Source organism: Echinops telfairi, unplaced genomic scaffold, assembly GCF_000313985.2.
Source record: "Echinops telfairi isolate 266 unplaced genomic scaffold, ASM31398v2 ScPeMD7_3533;HRSCAF=4204_0, whole genome shotgun sequence".
NCBI lineage: Eukaryota > Metazoa > Chordata > Mammalia > Afrosoricida > Tenrecidae > Echinops > Echinops telfairi.
In genome coordinates this window covers 17648181-17668830 of record NW_022107431.1, presented here as the reverse complement: position 1 = coordinate 17668830, position 20650 = coordinate 17648181, and the positions used below count along the sequence as shown (strand labels likewise).

General features: G+C 50.4%; 1 protein-coding gene across 1 annotated transcript in view; it reads left to right on the top strand.

Moving 5' to 3' along the window:
- Positions 1 to 20233, top strand: part of PLEKHG1 (pleckstrin homology and RhoGEF domain containing G1) — a 114306-nt gene extending 94073 nt beyond the window's left edge. The window contains exons 13-16 of the mRNA XM_004701947.2: positions 606 to 644; positions 2717 to 2739; positions 6442 to 7996; positions 17016 to 20233. Coding sequence (XP_004702004.1) covers positions 606 to 644; positions 2717 to 2739; positions 6442 to 7996; positions 17016 to 18031 — 2633 coding nt within the window. The 3' untranslated portion in view covers positions 18032 to 20233. The remainder of the gene's footprint in view (positions 1 to 605; positions 645 to 2716; positions 2740 to 6441; positions 7997 to 17015) is intronic.
- Positions 20234 to 20650: the final 417 nt, after the last annotated feature.

Sequence of the window (20650 nt, the reverse complement as noted above, 5' to 3'; positions counted from 1 at the left end):
ATACTGGGAGGGTAGAGGGAGAGTGGGTAGGAAAGAGGGAACCAATTACAAGGAACTATATGTGACCTCCTCCCTGGGGGACAGACAAACAAAAAGTGGGTGAAGGGAGCTGTCGGACAGGGCAAGATATGACAAAATAACAATTTATAAATTATCAATGGCACATGAGGGAGGAGGGAGCAGGGCGGGAGGGGAAAAATGACCTACTGCCAGGGGCTTAGGTGGAGAGGAAATGTTTTGAGAATGATGAGGGCAATGAATGTACAAATGCGCTTTACGCAATTGATGTATGTATGGATTGTGATAAGAGTTGTATGAGCCCCTAATAAAATGATTAAATTTAAAAAAAGAGAATATACATGTGGATGTCGTAGCTTATAGGTGTTAGTTAAAAGCTAAGAAAGTGACCAGCCATTGGTAGGTGAATTGGATATTTGCTTCTCTGTTACATAATGGCTTTACATTTATTCTACAATTTTGACAAAATCAATATCCGACTGCTGAGTGTCTCTAAGCATTGGGGATGTAGGCTCTGGGGCTCAATTAATTTGCCAGTAAACGGATGATTATCCAAGTGATGCCACCTTTATCTTTATTTCTCCCAGAGCCGTCTTCAAGATCCCATAACGTTTTGAAGACCAGTGGTAAGTGCTAAACTACCTTTTCTTTTACTCACTCTTCAGTATCCACTAAGACCAATCAACCAGACGTAAAAAATAAACATCAGCTGGATTAAAGAATGACAGATTTCAGAATAAGATTAAGCTCTATAAGTCACTGTGACTCTGTATACAGTGTAAAGCTGAATGGCTTAGACTACTTGTAACAAATAACATCAGATTAGTGTTCTCATGGTATCAAGAAACTCTGTACATCAAGCAGAAGTGACCAGTGACTCTTCCTTAATAGTCAGAGAATGTCATTTACCAGCTTCACCAACAAATTGCCAAGAAATGAAAAAAAACAAAATGTCAGCCTTGTTATCAGTCAGAAAGCCCCACGTTTACATGAGATCAGTAGAGGGAAGAAATGCTAAGAGCTTGCCCCCCAAATCGAGAAAAACAGGCACCCTGAAACTCCCCGTGGGGTATGAATTTTTTTAATCATTTTATTGGGGGCTCGTACAACTCTTATCACAATCCATACAGGGGTGTGAATTTTTGACAACCTTTTTGTAGCACTCGTTACAATGAAAACTGTACATTCCCAAATGTGCTTGACACAATGGATGGATGGATGGATTGTGATGAGTTGGACGAGCCCCCAATAAAATGATTTATAAAAACAAAAAAAAGAAAAATTTACATTCCCCCTCCCCCCATCGCTCCAGGAATGAGGCTTTTGATGTTTAGAAGTACTCACCTTGGAATAGAGAGCTGTCTGTCTGTCTGTCTGTGTACTCACATTGGGATAGAGAGCTCTGTCTGTCTGTGTGATCTTCGCAGCATTTATAAAAGAGAGTACATAACATTCCTCTCTGGTGGGCAGTGATTGAGGTATAGTGATCCAGGCAATGGAATTTTCTGCAACCGTTTAAAAGAATGAAGTAGATCTCTACTGGTGAGAATATCGACATAGTCAGCAGAAAAGGCAGTGTTGCACACTGTACCTTGTGGTGTGTGTCCTGGGCAGGCCATGGGAACCCGGAAAGGTGAGCACTGAGCCCTGAACTGTGGTGCCCTCTGAAAACAGTGGCCATCGAGTCCACCCTGACTCATGGCGACCCCACAGGTCTCAAAGGAGAATAGTGCTGCCCCACAGAGTGGTCCAGGGCTGGTTTTCTCAGAGGTAGATCACCAGGACTTTCTTCCGAGGCACCTCTGGGTGGACTGGAACTTCCACCCTCTCAGTCAGCAGCTGAGCACGTTAACCACTGGCAGCACACAGAGACTTGGGTTACCTCAGGGGCTGGGATTTGGGGTGGGTTTGTTCATTTTTTACTTTGTATGCTTCTGTAACTAACCAGTGTTTAAAGATAAGATGCCCATAATCAGAACTTTGGGGATTAAGAAGACACTAAAAGAAAAAAAAGAAAAAGATACTCAACCTTCAGACAGATGTCAGGTGGTTTGACATCATGAAGGAATCTGTATGGTTTGACAAAGCAGGAAGGAGTCCTAGTGGCATCGGAACTATGCCGCTGGATTGCTAACCACAGGTCAGCAGTTCAAAACCACTAGCCACTCCCAAAGACAAGGCTTTCTACTTCCATAAAGAATTAGGGTCTCGGCAACCTACAGGGCCAGTTCTCCCCTGTCCTATGAGTTCGAATCAACTCGATGGTTCACTATGAATTCGAATCAACTCGATGGCAGTGACCTTGGTTTGGGCAATGCAGGGGATCTAACTAGAATAGAGAATTGCTACACCGAAAATTCCTTCAGGTACATTAGGCCATTGGCTTTTGGTTATTGGCAATAGTTGAAAAATTCCTATAAAATACTAAATCCCTAGTGGTGCCAGGGGTTAGTCATCGGGCTGCTCACCACAAGGTGTACAGTTCAAGCCTACGTGCTATTCCATTGGAGGAAGAGGAGGCTGTCTGCTCCCCTCAGGATTTGCAGTCTCCAAAGCCTTCAGGAGCCCTTCTGCCCTGTCCTGTAGCCTCACTAGGAGTCAGAATCGACTCGATGGCAAGGGGTGTAGTTTGGGTTTATCTAGGTGTGGGGTACCTCTTTAATTCTCAGATTTTAAAAACAAAACTTAATTTTTACAGAAACTACCCAGGACATCCAGAAGGTAAGTACAATTACATCTCTTCTGTTGCAACGTTTGCTTCCTGGGCCTGGGATGGGTCTTTCCGTCATCTCCCTCAGCCAGCCTCCGTTCCAAGTGTAGATGGTCTTCTCCCATTACCAGTAGGCGTAGCCCAGGACTCCTCCCTCCCCACTGGCTCAGCTCACAAAACTGTAAAACTCGGGCTGTGGTATAGTCATCTGTGACACCCACCAGGCCTCCCGCGAGCCCACCCGCCCCCGTCGCTCTTGAAAGGCCCAAGTGTTGCACTCGCTTTTGCAAGGACTGGCCTTTCATTCCAGAGAGGAGGGTCCTTTCCAGGACTATGGTGGGAAGTTGATATGTGATAGACTGAGTCTTCCGGTATCAAGTTTTTCTCTCCTGCCCCCACTCCCCTCCCATTCGCCCATGAGACATTGACACTACTGTGTTAAAATGAAGAGGATCAGCTCCACTGGGAGACTAACACAGGAGCTTCATAGCACCGAAGGCTCTGGCCTGAGTGGCTTGTCCGGTGCCCATACTGAACCACTGGCTCAACTGGCAAGAATTAGGGAGCCAATCCTGGCTACTCCGTTCTTCATTCTGAATCTCTAAGGAGGTGGTTCTGTAAGTCTAACCCCACCACCCCACTTGCACAGCTCCCTGGGACAGGGCCAAAGTAACCCTGCTGTTAAAATCTTTATAGTAACATTAAAACCTGTAAAATGTCTAAAATTCAGCAGAAGCATGGTCTTGACTTTAAGTGGTTTTTTAAAAGTGATTTTCATGGCAGTGGGTGTGTGGATTTCTTTTTTAACCATTTTATTGGGGGCTTATACCACTCTTATCACAATCCATACATACATCAATTGTATAAAGCACATTTGTACATTCCTTACCCTCATCATTCTCAAAACATTTGCTCTCCACATAAGCCCCTGGCATCAGCTCATTATCCCCACTCACCCCTCCCTCATGACCCCTTGGATGTATGGATTTTTTATTCCAAGAAATACATTGTTGTTTGTTTTTAATTAATCATTTTGAGCTCTTACAGATATTATAACATTCCATGGTTCCATTAGGTAATACATTTTTTTATTTGGTAGTTTTTGCAACCTATTTGACAGTAATTGACTCATCCTGAAAAAACACAGCACAAGATCTGGATTTTTTTGTTTTGTTTTGTAATCTCCTTTGTTTTGACAAGTAAGATCACTGCAGAAGGTGCCCTGGTCTTTCAGGGAGCCAGGCTGAGCCCAGGAAGGCCGGGGCACCCACTCCATCAGAGGGTGCTCGAGTTAGTTACAATTCCAGGCACTTTTCAGAAACGGTCTCTGATAGAGATCCAACCCAAGTACAGGGACTAACTAAGCCTTACCAAACCTGAAGGCAGCCAAGAAGAATGTCCCCCGGTGAAGTAATGGGTTACAGGTTGGGATAACTGAAAAGTCAGCAGTTCAAACCCACCTGCTTCTCCAAGGGAGAAAGAAGAGGCCTTTTGCTTCCTAAGGAGTTAACAGTCTCAGAAGCCCACAGACAGTGTTCTACTCTGTCCTGTCAGGACCCTAGGGTCACTGTGAGTTGGGCTTGACTTGATGGCAGATGTTGCGTTTTAAGGGCTTTTTCCGTAGTCCTGAAATTCCATTTCTCCAGTCATGTGCTGCATCTATAGATCCACTAACAAGTAAAGAATTTATCAAAGGATGCTTTGCTGGACAATAACATGATAGTTCTCTTACCTTTCTGGTAATAAACTCCAAACAGGATCCAACATAGATGTATTCTGAAATAATAGTAGCTAGCGATGGATAAAAGGGAAATACAGAAACTCCAAGACCGGTGTATACCAGCTTCATTGACAGCTGATGAAAGGTCCTTGCTAGGTTGACAGTCCCAGTAGCTAACTGTGGTATGTGGATCAGAAACTATGCCCAGGCCTCATTAGTTTGAACAGGTTTAACCCTTGCAACTCTTTGAAGCTAACCTCTATACTACTGAACAGTGAGGGGATAATCCAATCCCTGTCTGCACAGTGCAACCTCTCCAGGGATGGATCCAAGTTCTAAATGACCTCATTGTTTTCTTTGATGAGAAGTAGTTAATGCCACTCATATTTTACCTTCTGACTAGCAACTAAATATTGCTTCATTAAATGTATTTTGAAGGAAAGTTAAACTTTCATCGGTGGATTAAATTACAGCCCTGGAACAAAAGGCTCTTTGCCAAGGTCTATAAGCCGAGGGAACGGTGGCCAGGGTCACAGTAGATCTGAAGGCTTAGGGACACCCTGCAGGTGCACAGTCGGGTCACTGACAAGGACTTTGGGGGCACTGGAAGCCACGGTCAGAATCTTAGTCAAGCATGGGATCTACGAAAGTCCCTCCTTGAAGCCAAACATCATGGCCATAAGCACCACATGGTATTAGGCGTTGTTGAGTCCGTTCTGACTCATCGTGACTGTGTGTGCAACAGAATGAAACACCGGTGTATTAGTCTGGGTACTTTGGAGAAACAAATCCACAGCAACTCATGTATAAGAGAGAGTTTTATGTAAAGAAAATATGCATCACAAAAACATCCCAACTCAATGCTGCCCAAGCCCACAAGTCCAACATTAACCCATTAACCCAACACCAGTCCACAAAGTCCTCCACCTCACAAAACAGAGGCAATGATGCCGACTGCAGGAGGAAAGCTGAGTCAGTGAACGAACAAGCCTCTCAGCACTAGCAGGGGTCTCCACACGGCTGCTCCAGCACCCAGGGCTGCATCGGGATAGGTCCATGTAGCTTCTCCTTGGGGATGTCTTGTAGGAAGTCCATCTTGCAAGCTGAAGCAGGGAACTGCTAAGGTAGCTGCACCCGGTGCAACCATCACAAAACAAGAGACCCGAGAACTAGAAAGGCAAGGCTCACCACCCATTTATCCCTCCACCTTTCAATTAGCCCCACATGTGATTATCGGCCAGGCTGGCACAATTAACTAACTCAACTGGCGCCCAGTCCTGCACCATCCTCACAATTGTTTGAATGCACTGCTGCAGCCACTGCGTCACTCCATCTCGTAGAACGCCTTCCTCTTTTTTGCTGACCCTCTACTTTACCCAGCAGATCTTTTTCCAAGAACTGGTCTCTCCTGATACCATGACCACAGTACACAAAACGTCTCCCCGTCTTTGCTACTAAGGAAGTGGCTGTTCCTCTCCCAAGGCAGATGTTTTGTTCAGACGCTGCATATGTTTATTTATATAACGAGTATTTGTGGCATGTACATCAGGCTGATCTGATGTGTCTAAGCTTAGCTGATGACCTGCCGTGGGGCATCAGTTGTGGAGTCCAAGCTGGAAAGACTTGGTCTGACCACTGACAGGAACTAGCAAGGTACTGGCTCCCCCACACCCCTAGGTCTTCTGGCTGGGAAACCAGGCCAGGGACAGCTACTTCATAGACTGACTGTCAGCACTACATCTTGAGAGTAACCAAAAATGACCTAGCTTAGTTTTTAGTTATTATTTTTAAATGATCTTAATGTCGGGGCTTAGTTTTTCAATGAGTATGAGTGACTGACTGCTTCCCTGCCCCGCTTCCTCATTTTCTCCAAGAATCTCACCTTGTAGCGGGGAGGCGGTAGAAATGCAGGGGGAGGTGGTAGAAATGCAGGGGGAGCTCTCTGGCTTGGCAACTTCTCCATGTCCTTGTCACTGTTTTCTGCCCTCCTCAGGCATCCAGAGAGGACAGGGCTCCCCGACTGAGCTCAGCAGGGGCCCCTCCCGCCCAGAGGAACAGCCAGCCCAGCAGCTCCACCCTCCTGAGCGTGCTGGGCGCGGGGGCTGCCATGAGGAACATCTGGACCGACCACCAGATCCGGCAAGCCTTGTTCCCCAGCCGGCGGTCCCCACAGGAGGACGACGACGACGACTACCAGATGTTCGTGCCCTCGTTTTCCTCTTCAGACTTGAACTCCACCAGGCTGAGCGATGACAGCGCTTCTAGCCGCCCGTGCAGCTGGCATATGGGGCAGATTCAGCCCCCTGAGCCCCCCGGCTCGGGCCACAGGGTGGTGCGGAGGGCCAGCAGTGCGGGCGAGAGCAACACGTGCCCCCCTGAAATAAGAGTCAGGGACAGCGATGGCTCTCAGTACAGCGCCCGGAGGGACCGGCAGAACGGCCCCGCCGCCGCCACCACCACCGCTGGGCAGGACGGCTCTTCCATCGAGCTGACCATTGACGACATAGACCACGTCTACGACAACATAAGCTATGAGGACTTGAAACTGATGGTGGCCCAGCGAGAAGAGGCCGAGTGCACTCCCCGCAGGCCCACCAAGGACGCCGTTCGCCCCCAAAGCACCCTGGAGCTCACCTCGTCCCAGAGGCTCGCCGGCCGGGATGGCGGCGCTCTGCACGCGAGCAGACGGGCGCCGAACCTCAGCGCCCACGACCTCAAGGAGGGGGAAGAAAACATCTACGACACCATCCGGCTCCCCGGGGCGCCGGCGCTGGGCTTCAGGTGCAGCAGCCTCCAGCGGCCCCGGAGGAGCACCTTCCTGGGCCCGGAGGCCGACTTCGCGCGCTGCGACGGCCTGAGGTCCCCCTTCGTGTCCCAGGACAGCCTGCAGTTCAGCGAGGACGAGGCGCCCGGCGGCCCGCAGGCCGCCCCCGAGGACGACTACCTGGGCCTGCTGGACCGGCCCCGCGGCGCCGCGCCGCCCGCGTCGGACAAGCTGTCGGAGGAGGTGGACGCCATCTGGAACGACCTGGAGAACTACATCAAGAAGAACGAGGACAAGACGCGCGAGCGCCTGCTGGCCGCGTTCCCCGTCTGCAAGGAGGACGTGGCGGGCCGGCCGCTCGCGGGGAGCACGCCCGCGCTGAGCCGGAGCGCCGCCCGCGCCACGTCCACGCTCTCGCTCCCCGAGAGCCGGGCCTGCCCGGGGCCCGTCCAGCACGGAGGCCTGATCGCCGCCGCCGAGGGCTCCTTCGGGAGCCTCGGCCGTCTGCCGCTGGCCGGCCCGCCGCCGCCCGCGGAGAGTCCCGACGACCCGGCGCAGGCCGACGCGGAAGCCGCCGAGGCCGCGGACAAGACCAAGAGCCGGGTGTTCCTGATGGCCAGGCAGTACAGCCAGAAGATCAAGAAGGCGAACCAGCTGCTGAAAGTCAGGAGCCCCGAGCTGGAGCCGCCGCCGCCGCCGCCGCCGGCCGGTCTGCAACACAGCTCGGTACACAGGGACCTGGCCGCCATCCTGGAAGAGAAGAAGCAAGGCGGGGCTGCCATAGGTATGTATGTTCGCCCAGGGGCCTGCCCGCTCTCTTGAGAGTCACGTGGGAGTGTGGGTTTCCGATTCGCAAGTGCTCACCTGCACCAGCACGTTGTCAGTCTGCGTCCGTGATGGGCGGTCACCGCGAGAGCCGCTCGCCCCACCCTGGGAATCAGGCGCAGGTGGGGCGGCGGCGTCCGCGCACCCACTGGCCTCGCAGGGTCTTGTGCGTGTAGCGTTGCCGCTCCAGGATGATGTTTTAAGAAGGGGGCGTTTCCTTTAGGTTCATCTGAAAGCTGGAAAACAGCAGCCCGTTTCCACCCGTGTTTCGGTCATTGGTTGGAGGAGTAGATCGTGCAAGCGTGTAAGGTTTGGAGGCGATGGGCTAGGGTCTAGGCTCTTGGCTCTGGAATAAACACACACATGCACACACCACACACCACCCCCATGCTCCAGAAGAAACAAACACACACACATCCACACAACACCACCCCACCCCACACCCTACTCACACCAGCTCCTTCTGACAAAACCCCAAAGGAGTCTGACGCTGACTCCCGCTTGGTTGTGTTCTCACTTTTATTTGGGTTGCTATCTGATCTGCCTGCGTGGCCACTGAATTTGCTGTTACCGAACGTGCATCTCGACGCTGGAGGCTGGCCTCCCCTCGAAGCAGAACTATACCGAGAACTCAGACGAGCCCCTGGAAAAGACAAGCGTTCAGGGAATGAGACGTTCCTGGTGTGGTGTTTTCCTCTATCTAGGTTGAGCGGTAGGTTGCTAATCTTCCAGATCCATGGTTCACGCCCACCGACCACCCCGTGGGAGAAAGTTGAGGCTGTCTGCTCCCCCAGAGCCTCATGCGCTCAGTAACCCTAGCAGTGGCTGCTATACGTTGGAACAGGGACACAATGGGTTTGGTTTCTGGGTGAGCGTCTACCTTCCTTCAAAAGGGTTCTGGGGCACAGAAATTGACAGAGACGCCAGTGAGAGAGCCTATGTGTGAAGGGAGGGGCATGCTGCCCTGGAGAGAAGACACCCCAAGGGGGGGGGCCCATTCTTCCCCGGGGAGCTGTTGGCTACCAGGCCTAGAAAGGTTTGTGGGGTTGGGCCCAGGAATGTGCATTTGAAAACATTGTGGGGTTATATCATAATTTTAAAAACTAGCCCTCGGCTTTCTGGCCAAAGGCCACCTTAATATCAAATGACTGGAGTTAATCCTCCAATTGAATATAAAGCCAGTCTGGGAACAGGTGCGGATACAGCATCTTGATCACAGCACCGAAGCTTGGCCAGGTGGATGCAGTGAGTGGCCCTTCTTTGGGATGAATTTATTTATCTCCATGGAAAGCAGGGAGGGCTGGGGGAGGTAGCAGAAGAGACAGTCAACTTCTAAGTAAATCTGGAAGTTGGGTTTTTGTTTGACTTCTCTTTGTATGAGAATGTTTCCAAAATAACTTTTTGATCTTTATTAGAGCTAATTATGAGGAGCCCTGGTGGCATGGTGGTTACATATGGGCTGCTAACCGCAAGGTCAGCAGTTCAAAACCACCACTGCTTCACAAGAGAAAGGTGGGGCTTTCTACTCTCGTAGAGTTACAGTCTCAGACAACCCACACGGGCAGTTCTACCCGGTCCCACAGGGTCGATATAAGTCAGAATTGACTCGATGGCAGTAAGTTTGGTTTAAGTAGCGCTAATTATAGATGGAGCCCTGGTGGTATAGTGGTGACTCATTGGGCTGCACTCCGCATGGTCGGCGGTTCAAAGACTGGGCTTTCTGCTCCCGGTACACAGTTACACTCTGAGAAACCCACAGGGCTCGCTGTGAGTCAATGTTGACTTCACGGCGCTCAGCGAGAATCGTACAGTGAAAAAAACAAAGAACCGGATGAGTGACTGTCAGGTCGTCACTGATGTGTCCTCCCCTGTGGGCCGGAGTCGAACTGCCCCACAGGACTTGTAATGGCAGGTTCTTATCTCAAAGTGGGTCGCCTGGACTTTGGCGATTAGACAGTTACATTTCTCTGTAGGCACGGAATTGACTACGTGAAGGATTTCACACTCGCCTTTGAATTGTGTGTGTGTGTGGGTTTAAATAAAATAAAGGTTTAAAGTGTTTCTGTATGAATGTGAGCGAGAACTGGCCACGTTGTGTTTTACTCCTTGCAGTAGTATGGTGGGCTTGAAGCCATTGACGTCCGCTATCTAAAGCCGGTGCTATTGAGTGGTTGAGAAACTGCCCCAAGTTCCCTGCTGGACTATTTTTCAGACATAGGTGGCAAGTGGAAGCAGTTGAGTATCAATAAATTCACAACAAACTACTGACTGTATCTGGGCTGGACCCAGAATTCATGGTAGCTCTTCACAGAATGGAGAGGATGTGACAGTGAATTCTTGGCAGAATATTATCATATAACATTGTACAGCAAGGAGCCCGGGTGCTGCTGTCAGGTAAGGGTTGGACTGCTAACCGTGAGGTCAGTGGTTCAAACCCACCAGCTGCTCCAAGGGGGTTCTGATCCTGTAAAAATGTATTGCCCCAGAAACCCTGTATGTAGGTCTAATGCAAGGAACCCTGGTGACATAGTGGGTTACAAGTTGGACTGCTAACCACAAGGTCAGCAGTTTGAATTCAGCAGCTGCTCCATGAGAGAAAGATGAGGTTTTCTGTTCCCAGAAAGATTTACCTCCTCATACCCCCCTGGGGCCATTCTCATTGGTCAGATAGGTCCCCTGAGTCAGAACGGACTCGATGGCAGTGAGTTTGAGGTTTGAGTGTGAGTCCGCAGTCCCTGCATGGCGGTGGGGTGGGGTGAATTGCCTGGGCCGCCTGGTTGTTTTGAAAATGGACAGGCCATTTCAAAAGCTAGAAACGTAGCCTCCATGGAAGTGGGTCCTTTCTAGACTGACTCCAGAGGCCTCCCACCCCCCTTGCACGGTCGTTTTTTCTCCTTCAGGATTAACAGATTTCCACCGGGGCTTTTTTTTTTATGGGGTTTTTTTTTTTAATGTTTTTAAGTCATTTTATTGGGAGCTCGCACAACTCTTATCACAATCCATCCATCTATCCATTGTATCAAGCACATTTGTACATTTGTTGCCATCATCATTTTCAAAACATTTTCTTTCTACTTGAGCCCTTGGTCTCAGCTTCTCATTTTTTTCCCATTCCTCCTCCACCCTCCCACCTCATGAACCCTTGATAGTTTATAAATTATTATTATTATTTTGTCATGTCTTACACTGATCGATGTCTCCCTTCACCCACTTTTCTGTTGTCCATCCCCCTGGGAAAGGGTTACAGGTAGATCATTGTGATCCGTTTCTCTTTTCTCCTCCCACCTTCCCCTTCCCTCCTGGTATGGCTACTCTCAGTATCAGCCCTGCAGGGTTTATCAGTCCTGGATTCCCTGGGCTTCCAGCTCTTATCTGTACCCATGTACATGTTCTGGTCCTTTTCATTTTCCCTTTTGGTGTCTGGGATCCCACGGGATCTTAGCTTTGTGTGGGGGTCCTCCTGGACCCCGTGGGCAGAGGGCAGAGCTGGCCCCGCCCATCTTCCAATAGCAATGTCCTCCCTGCGGTGTGGCAGGAGTGCCCTCTCCGCACTGGTGCCCCCCACATCTGGGTGGCCCGAGACCACTTCCGGTGCCCACTTGGCTTGCAACCAGTTGACGCGATGCCCCTTTTCTCTCTCTCCTTTATCTGGGCGCAGGACGTCGTAACCGAATGGACCGGTTCTCCAGACTGCTTCGTGTGGGCCTTGCCACTTTGCCCGGAGCTTGCTCTCGGTGTTGTGCAGAAGGAGGAGCGCCCTATTCACCTGCCGAGCACCTCTGTTGAACGCTCTAGCCGGGTCCTCGCGCCCCCAAGGCACATACCCGCCTAGAAAGCACCCAACCAGGTCTAGTCGCACCCCCACTGGGGAGCCTGGGGTAGCATGCTGGCCGGCCTGTCCTCTGCAGCCCTGAATGCCTCTGGGGACCCATTCTCTGGTGCTCTGTGCACACGCGGGGGAAATTCCACAGCGACATGAGAAAGCAACCCTCCCCATGAAATACCAGAGGCCAAGTGACTGTCCTGTGCTTTGGCTCTCTCTCCCACAAACCTTAGAAATGAGGGGGTTAATCTCTGCCTGAGAGCCCCATGCTTCATACGCCCCTGAGTAAGGATTGATCCCAGTTTTTACCTGCAGTCCTGAGAATCCTTCTACCCTTTAAACCTATCGCATCATGCTAACGTCGTGTTCTGTGGAGCCTGCTAGTACCGGCACTAAGGACCAGGGGGGACCGTGGCCAGCTGTCAGCCGGAGGTGTCACGGCTGGCTAGCTGTTCCCTGTACGTCTAAGGGAATCCTCTTTAGTGATAGATGTCGCTACCTCTCAAGGAGCCCTGCTGGCACAGTGGGTTAAGTGTGCAGCTTTGGCACCAGTTCAAGACCACCAGCCGCTGATTGGCAGAAAGATGAGGCTGTCAGCTCCCAGAAAGTTTCAGAGTCTAGGAAACCTGAAGGTGCCATTCTCCTCTCCCCTGTAGGAAATGACTCGATGGCAGTGGGTGGTGGGTTGCTGGCTTTCATTCATATTGGCGTCCAGTTTTCGGCTTTCTTACAACATCAAGCTGACACACAGAAACACTTGCAAGGCATAGTGAGTTGACATCATGTGTCATTTTCTGGTCAGAGTTGTTGATGGGCAACTCTGTTACCCAAAGATAAGCTGCGCCTGTTAGGCGCGATCCATGGCTGACCCTGGTGAAACACTCGACCGCTAGCTGAAAGGTTGGCAGTTCAAACCCACCAGCGGTGCCTCTGAAGAAAGGCCTGGCAGTCAGTTTCTGAGAGGCAGTGGCTTTGGAACCACTGTGGAGCACGGTTCTGCTCTGACTCAGAGAACCGACTCCACAGCCAACCACGGCGTGAGTTGTCTCCGGAGCCACGGCTGCTGCCTTTCCTGCCGTGCCTGCTCCCCTGACCGCCTGCCCACCCCGGTGCTCTGGCCTCTGGGGAAACACATCCCTTTTTTTAACACTCTGCTTAAACTACGAGGCCGGCTGTCAGAAAACCATCTGAGTCATGAAGTAGCCATTAAGACCCCTGCAGACTAGAAATATGTGCCATGTTCTGTAGGGGCTTGAGCAAAATGTACGATGTTGTTCTTCAAGATCAGAAGCTCACAGACCCACTAGAATAATCAACTCCTGTGGTTTGGTGCCATTGAGACGGTTCTGACTCATCAGGAACCCTGTGCACAGTGGAGGGAAGCATGGCCCGGGCCTGGCCCCTCCCACAGTGGGATGCTCGGTGGAGCCATTGATGCAGCGACAGCGTTAGTCCGTCCTGTCAAGGGGCTTTCTCTCTTCAGCCGATCCCTCTACTGAGAATGATGTCCTTCTCCAGGGCCTGGACTCTCCTGATAACATGCCCAAAGTATGTGAGACAAAGTTTCACCATCCTTCTAACGAGCACTCTGGCTGGGTTTCTTCCAGGAACATTAATGAACTAGCCCATATAAAACCACTAGCAAGAGAGAAAAAGAGTGTGTGTGTGTGTGTGTGTGTGTGTGTGTGTGTGTGTGTGTGTGTGTTCAACCAATAGCTAAGTATGTGTCACACACTAAGTATATAAGATGAGAGAAATCAATTAAAGGATTCCTGGGAAGGATAGGGCTTAAAGCTAAACTCCCTGCCATCAAGTCAGTTTGACTGTAGTGACCCTGTAGGACAAAGTAGAATTGTCCCTGTGTGTTTCCAAGACTATAAATCTTTATGGGAGCAGAAAGCCTGACTTTTCTCCTCCAGAACAGCTGGTGGACTTGAACTACTGACCTTGCACTTCTCAGGCCAACCAGTAGCCCACCAGGCCACCAGGGTTCCTTGGGCTTAAAGCAGGTCTTGTGAGTTGAATGGATTTTGATTGAGCAAAGGGAGGGGAGTGCATAAAAGGAAGAAAACCATCAACCCATTGCCCTCAAGTTGATTTCGGCTCATAGAGACCCTGTAGGGCTTCCAGTGCTTTCCAAGGGTAGAACTTTTATGGGAGAAGAAAGCCTCATCTTTCTCCTACTGAGCAGTTGGTGGGTTTGAACTGTTGACCTTGCAGGTACCACCCCACTACACCACCTGGCTCCTTAAGGAAGACAAAGGCATGAGAAATTCTGAGGGTATTTTAGATTGATACACGCGTCTGTGCTTTGAAGTCAAGAGTCGGTGGTTCTTACAAGACCTTATAGTTACGGTCTGTTACTAGAATAATTCAGCTGATTTTTTTTTTTTTTTACTCGAAATAATCACCATCTTGGGGCCTAGTGGAAGTTCAGAGTCTTCGTGACTCAGCGGTTTCGTGACTCAGCGGTGCCACCAGGCTCAGGTCTTAGTGTTCGGCAGATGAAGAGTTTGGCAGCACCAACTGATCAGACTGCCATGCCAGCCAGTGCCCATGTTAAAAGGCCTTCGGTTAGGCTTCCTAGTTGATGAGACATGTGGCTCACGCAGGCACGGAGTTAAGCCTGAAGGCCTGCTTCCAGGCTTCCCTGCTTCCTGGCTTATATGCTGGAGATTTACAGCATATAAGCCCAGCGGGGCAGGGCTGCTCTGTCCTACAAGGTTGCTATGGGTCAGAATCAACTCCGTGACAGTATGCTCGGTTTGGGGGTTGTTAAGATGGGAACAAAGGATCCCTGAAGGCTTGGTTATCAAATGCTTATCTGTTAAAAGAAAGGTCAATGGTTTGAACCCTCTAGCTCAGTGGTTCTCAACCTCTGGGTCGCAACCCCTTTGGGGGGTCAAACGACCCTTTCACAGGGGTCGCCTGATTCAAAGCAGTAGCAAAATGACAGAGATAAAGTAGCAACAAAAATAATTTTATGGTTGGGGGGGTCAACACAACATGAGGAACTGTGTATTAAAGGGTCGTGGCATTAGGAAGGTTGAGAACCATGCTGTAGCTGCTCAGCAGGAGAAGGATGGGGCAGTCTGCTTCTGTAAGGATGGCGGCTTTGGAAACTCCGGGACACTTCTACTCGGTCCTGGAGGTGTGCTGTGAGCTGGACGCTCTCTGACAGCAGCGGATTTGGGAATTGGAGGTACAGAGCCTTCAAGATCACTCAAGTGTATGGCTAAATCTAAGTTAGTACTAAGAGCATTTACTATGGCCTTTAAAAAATAGCCTTCCAATTTTTGTTACTTGAAATGTTGAATTGGCCTATAGGCATCCTAGAGTTCTGGTGGCATTGTGGTTAGGAGTCGGGCTGCTGAGGTTAGCAGTTCGAAACCACCAGCCACTCTTGGAGAAAGACAGCCTTTCTATTCCTGTAAAGAGTTTCCCAGGGGCAGTTCTAGCCTGCCCTGTAGGGTCGCTATGAGTCGGCATCAACTTCATGGCAGTGAGTTTTATGTATGTTTGATATATGTCCCCGGGAGCCCCGGTGGCACAGTGGATTCTTAATGCTAGCAGCTTTGGGCTTCTGACTGCCCAGACAGCAGTCCCAAACCAGCAGTCACTCCAAGGGAGGAAGAGGAGGTGTCCGACTACCATAAGGATTTGCAGTCTCGGGAATGTATAGGGACAGTTCGATCCTGTGCTGTAGGGTTGCAGTGAGTCGCCATCGGCTCAAAGGCAATGCGTTTGGTTTGGGTTTGCAGGGTGCCGGTTAGGAGTGGAGTGGGCTCCATGGCGGTGCGTTTGGCCCTTCCCACGACTTGGGATTTGAAAACCCAAAGCTTCTGAACAGGAAACCGATCGAGAAGTAGGTTTTCTGTCCTCGTGGAAGACACTTGAAAAATGAGTAAAATAGGAGAACCTCACTGAGGATTTAATTTAAGTGTTTTGAATAATTTACCATCTATACTTGAATATAAGCCCACCCAAATATCAGCTGAGGCACCTAATTTTACCACAAAAACGGCATTAACAATGTGCTGAAAAGCTCGGCTTATACACGAGTAGATGCGGTACTAACGACAGGTCACTGAGAGTAGAAATAGCTTACTGAGGGAGAAAACGTCATACCACCGGTGTTTGCTGTGTGGTGCAAGCCCAGCCCGGATCCGACAGGCGTGGCTCGTGTGCTCGTGGGATGTATGCTGGCCCAGAGGGTCCTTTCGTGGGAAGGGGGAAACAAGAAGCAGCTCTTAAAATTGCCATCTTCCGGCTCCTGTGCCGGCCCAAGAGAACCCCAATTCTGCCCATAGCACGGTTTAGCCAATGCCTTTAGAAACCTCTGCCCTCGGAAGTGGGCCAGAGGGAGAATGGCCTTACTGCTTCGTGTTCAATAGCAGCAGCTTTCTGGAAGCGGCTGCCGAGCACTCTCCTGGAATGAGACCACGGAACAGTGGCTTCTGCGCTAGATGCTCAGCTGACGTGATCCTCATGCCCTGGAGGCCCCGGCTTAGTGCCCATGCCTTGGTGTTGGGGAAGGCGAAGTGGACCGGCCACTACGTGTGGTTTTAAAGTACTGCCAGGGAGGATGTGCTGTGGACATTGGGTGCCCTGGCGGTGGCCGGTGGCTGGTGGCCGTGGAGGGTTGTCTGGAACCAGGCAGGGTGGGCCGGGGCAGCCGCCAGGAACAGCCTCCTCTGACGAGGGGTCAGGGCATGGCCTTGGCGCTGTGGGCTGTGCTCTGGCTTCTCTCGGTGACTGCTGGTGGCCCTTCTCGCTGGCTAGGGCTTCTAGCCAGGCCTGGTTACAGCATGGACGCCACCGCCCCTGCTTCAAAGAACAGTGGAAATGTTTGTGACCCCATCCCAGACACTTGCAAACATTGCCAAGATTAAAGGAGCTGGAATCAGTTCAAAGGAAGAGGGCTTATTATGGGTAACAGTTTCGTTGCTTTTAAACTGGGTGGGTCGTTCTCCTGTGTGGTACTTGGTATTCAGTGCTGACTCATTCTCAGAGAAAGGGCCTGTCTGCCGTTTAAGGTTTTTTTTGTGTGTTTTTGTTAATGTGTTGATTTGAATGTTATGTTGTTCTTTTTTCATCTTTGCGAGCAGGAACAATCCTCTGTCGATATTTATATGCTTCCCTATTTGCCTTCCAGGTGCCAGGATTGCTGAGTATTCCCAACTGTACGATCAGATTGTGTTCAGAGACTCCCCCCCGAAGGCCCAGAAGGATGGCTGGGCCGGCCAGCAAGCCTCCCCCAGCCTCCGATCAACCCCCCCTTGCCAGGCTCCACTCGGCCCTGAAGACTGGCTTTTGCACTCCACCTATAGTAATGGAGAATTAGCAGACTTCTGGCCCCAGCCAGGGCACAACTCCAAGTTCAAATATTCCACTGTCGACACCCGTTCCAAGAGTGCCCCAAGACAGCTGTCCACTGCCTGCTCCGTGCCTTCTCTCCAAACCACGGACCCTCTGCCGGACTCCCACCAGAGACGTGGTGTGATTGCGAGCCAGCCCGCCAAGGAGAAGGCCGGTCAGGGCCCCGGTTACAGCTCCCTGGGCCGCAAAGGAAGTGGCGCATCACCCCAGCCTTACCACAGGTCTCAGTCCTCCTCCTCCATCCTGATCAGCCAGTCGGCGGACTCCATCAGCTATACAGATGAGCCGGGGAGGCAGCCGCTGCCAGATCTGCCTCTGGGTAGTGCCGACCCCGGGAAACGCCCGGAGCTCACGCTCCAAGACTCGCAGAAAGTTCTGGTCGTGAATAGGAATCTCCCCTTGAGTGCCCACCTCGCTACCCAGCACTACTTTTCCAACTTCAAGGAGACGGAAGGAGATGAAGATGACTACGTGGAGATCAAGTCCGAAGAAGAGGAGGCTGAGGTGGAGCTCGTTTGGGGTCGGAGAAGGCAGTCGGACCCGCAGATAGCCATGGAAGCTACGTCCGGTGGAAATGACCTCGGCAGTCACGCCCCCCACTCCTTAAGCAGCCCGTGTACCCCCAAAAAGACGGTCCACAGCCCGTTCGGCCTGCCGCCCTACCTGACAGCCTGCAGTGAGTCTGACAAGCTGGATGGCTATGTCTGGAGGGGACCATCTCCCAACCAACAAAATATCGTGCAGTCGCTGCGGGAAAAGTTTCAGTGTCTCAGTTCAAGCAGCTTTGCCTGACCTGCTTGCTAAGCAGCTGCCTGAATTGACCTTTTCCTGGGCCCGTAAAGTCCAGACACAGATGAAGGGGGTTTACATGTACCAGGTGAAAGCAGTTTTTTAACACCCGACCGACCGACCGACCGACTGACCCGGACGTGTACGGCACTCCCCTCCACAGCACGACATTGTGACTGGCAGCTGCAGCCAGGATGGCCCCGTACCAGGTGTTGACATCCAAGAATCTGCTGCCTTCGATACTGGGTGCCTGCCTGCCGGCTTCATGTAAGGCAAGCTTGCCTGACTGTGCTGAGGCTTTTTGTTTGTTAGTTTCATGTGCCAGCCATGGTCCTCTTTGTTTCCCCTTCCCTAGCCTGACCACAAGGTCCAGATGTTAGAAAACACCTTCATCCCCTGTGTCGCCTCTGGAAGCCAGGAGTGGCTTTATCCTTAGACTCAGAGAGAGCAAGGAGGCTTGTTCCATTGGGTTCCCAGGGAAGGAAACTAAAGTTGGATTAAGAACCCTGCCTCGTCTGGCATCTCCGGTATGTTCCGGGGAAGATCCTAGGACACTGTCAGCCCGAGTGCTCCACCTGGACATGCCCGTTTCAGGATCTCCGTGGCGGTGCCCTACCTCCCTTCTTCATGCTGCAGAACCCACGTGACTGATGAAGATGGGGATGCAGCAGGACCAGTTTGCTCGACTCAAGGAGCCTCACCTGTTGCTGGACAAGGCCTGGATAATGTGCTGCTCCTGTTGTTTGTTTGATGATTTCTGGGGTGAAAGGAATGCATTCCAACCCGTAGCCTAAAAAATAAGTAAGTTAATCATCCTGATGACTGTAGGGCAGATTGAGCGAGTTAGGAGAAAAGGTGGGGAGACACCTGGGACAGGGTGTAGTTTCTCCTCCTGTGACAGTTAAGGAAGATTTAACACACCAACCCACGCAAAGGGAGCCAGGAGCTAAAACAGGCCAACGTTCTCCGCGGCCGCTGGTTTTCCGAAGGCCTGGCATGAGTCCTGCATCCAGCCCACAGGGCCTCATTCCTGTTCTGAGGAATCACTGACTGCAGGGAGGTGGCAAGAGTTTTGTTTGCTGTACAGGACACAGCCTGGGGGAGCCTTTTCCAGTGTTTTGAGACAGAGACAAGGGCAGGCTCGTCTTTGGTTACTACGGTTTTTTTTGTTTGTTTGTTTTGGTTTTTGGGGGGGTTTTTTTTGGTTACTACGTTTTAATGAACGGCAGCATCTTTGAGTGTTGGGACTCTCTCCTGAGGAAAGGAGCAGAGAAACAAAGGCAAGTTTAAAAAAATTAAATTAAAAAGCAAAGGCATTAAAGGATAAAAAAAAAAGAATTATGGCTGCTTTCTAAAAGATCCTGTTTTATTGATGAGGCCACTTATTGCGGCAAGAACGTTCCTGTCTTTGTCTTTTGTCTTCGGGCAGTTTTACATCTCCTGGCCCCTCTCGCCCCTCTCCGTCTTAAGAGAAGTCCATGTGAGGGGTCGGGAGCTGCCTTTTTGTTGACCTGTAAACAGTGATTTACATCAGTGACCTCTTACCAAAGCTTCCTCCCCTTTTAAATCATCTTCCTCTTGTTCTTAACATAATACATGGCCATCCTCACAAGTAGGTACCTAAGGAATTCTTTTTTTTTTTTCCCAATAACCAAAATATGGCCCCAATTTCTTCTCCAAACGATTCTTTCTTCTAGTAGTTTAAAGACCAAAACCAGTACTGGGTAGATCGCATGGTTCTTCTAGAAACATCCCTGCTTTTCATTTCCTTCCTTTCAATATCATGCAAGTTTTTTTAAGATTCATATCTGGAATGGGAGGGGTATGTCTTTAGCATTCTGAGAGGTAATTGTAAATGCTTTTGCATTAACTTAAAAAATAAAATAAAATTCACCGAAACCTCCTTGCCCTAGGAATGCACTTTTCTACATTAGTTTTTACTTTACGGGACCCAGGTTCTGTGCTCTCCACATCACTGCTCTGTCCTCATCTCAGAAGTGGTGTTCTCTCCTCAACCGTGGCTGCTCGGCTGTGCCCTGGGAGTGCGCTCCCTGATCACAGTGGACGTCAGACTGTCCCGGAACAGACCTGTCTGCTAATCAATCACCAGTAACTTCGTTCAGCCAGGATGCAGGGTTTGGAGCTGTGTGTACCTACATAATTACATTCGTATTTTTCCTCAAAGTTACGGTTTTGTTTAAAATGGGGGGGGGGTTGTTTTTGGAAATGGGTTGGGGTGTATATAATTGGGCAGGGGAAGTTATGTATACTTAAATATATGTCAGATTCTTATTAGGTCCCTGTACTCGGTTTTCTTTCTTTTTTTTAGTACACTTTCACCTACTCTGGAAAAAAAATGCATCTAGGAAAACATAGTTTAAAGACTGTATATAAGATCATGAAAATTAGTCATGCCCATTATTTAATAAAGTTTATAAGACATCATATAAATTACAGTGTGATCGATGTGTTTACTGTGGGAAAGTCCAAATTATTCCTCTCCCTGCCTCCCAGCCCCCACCTCCACGTTTCCCTAGAATCCTTTGTCCTGGCCTGGTCAGCAGTTCAAAAGGTGGCTTGGGAAAGTGTGTCCCAACGGACAGGACGACAGACTGCTTTGTA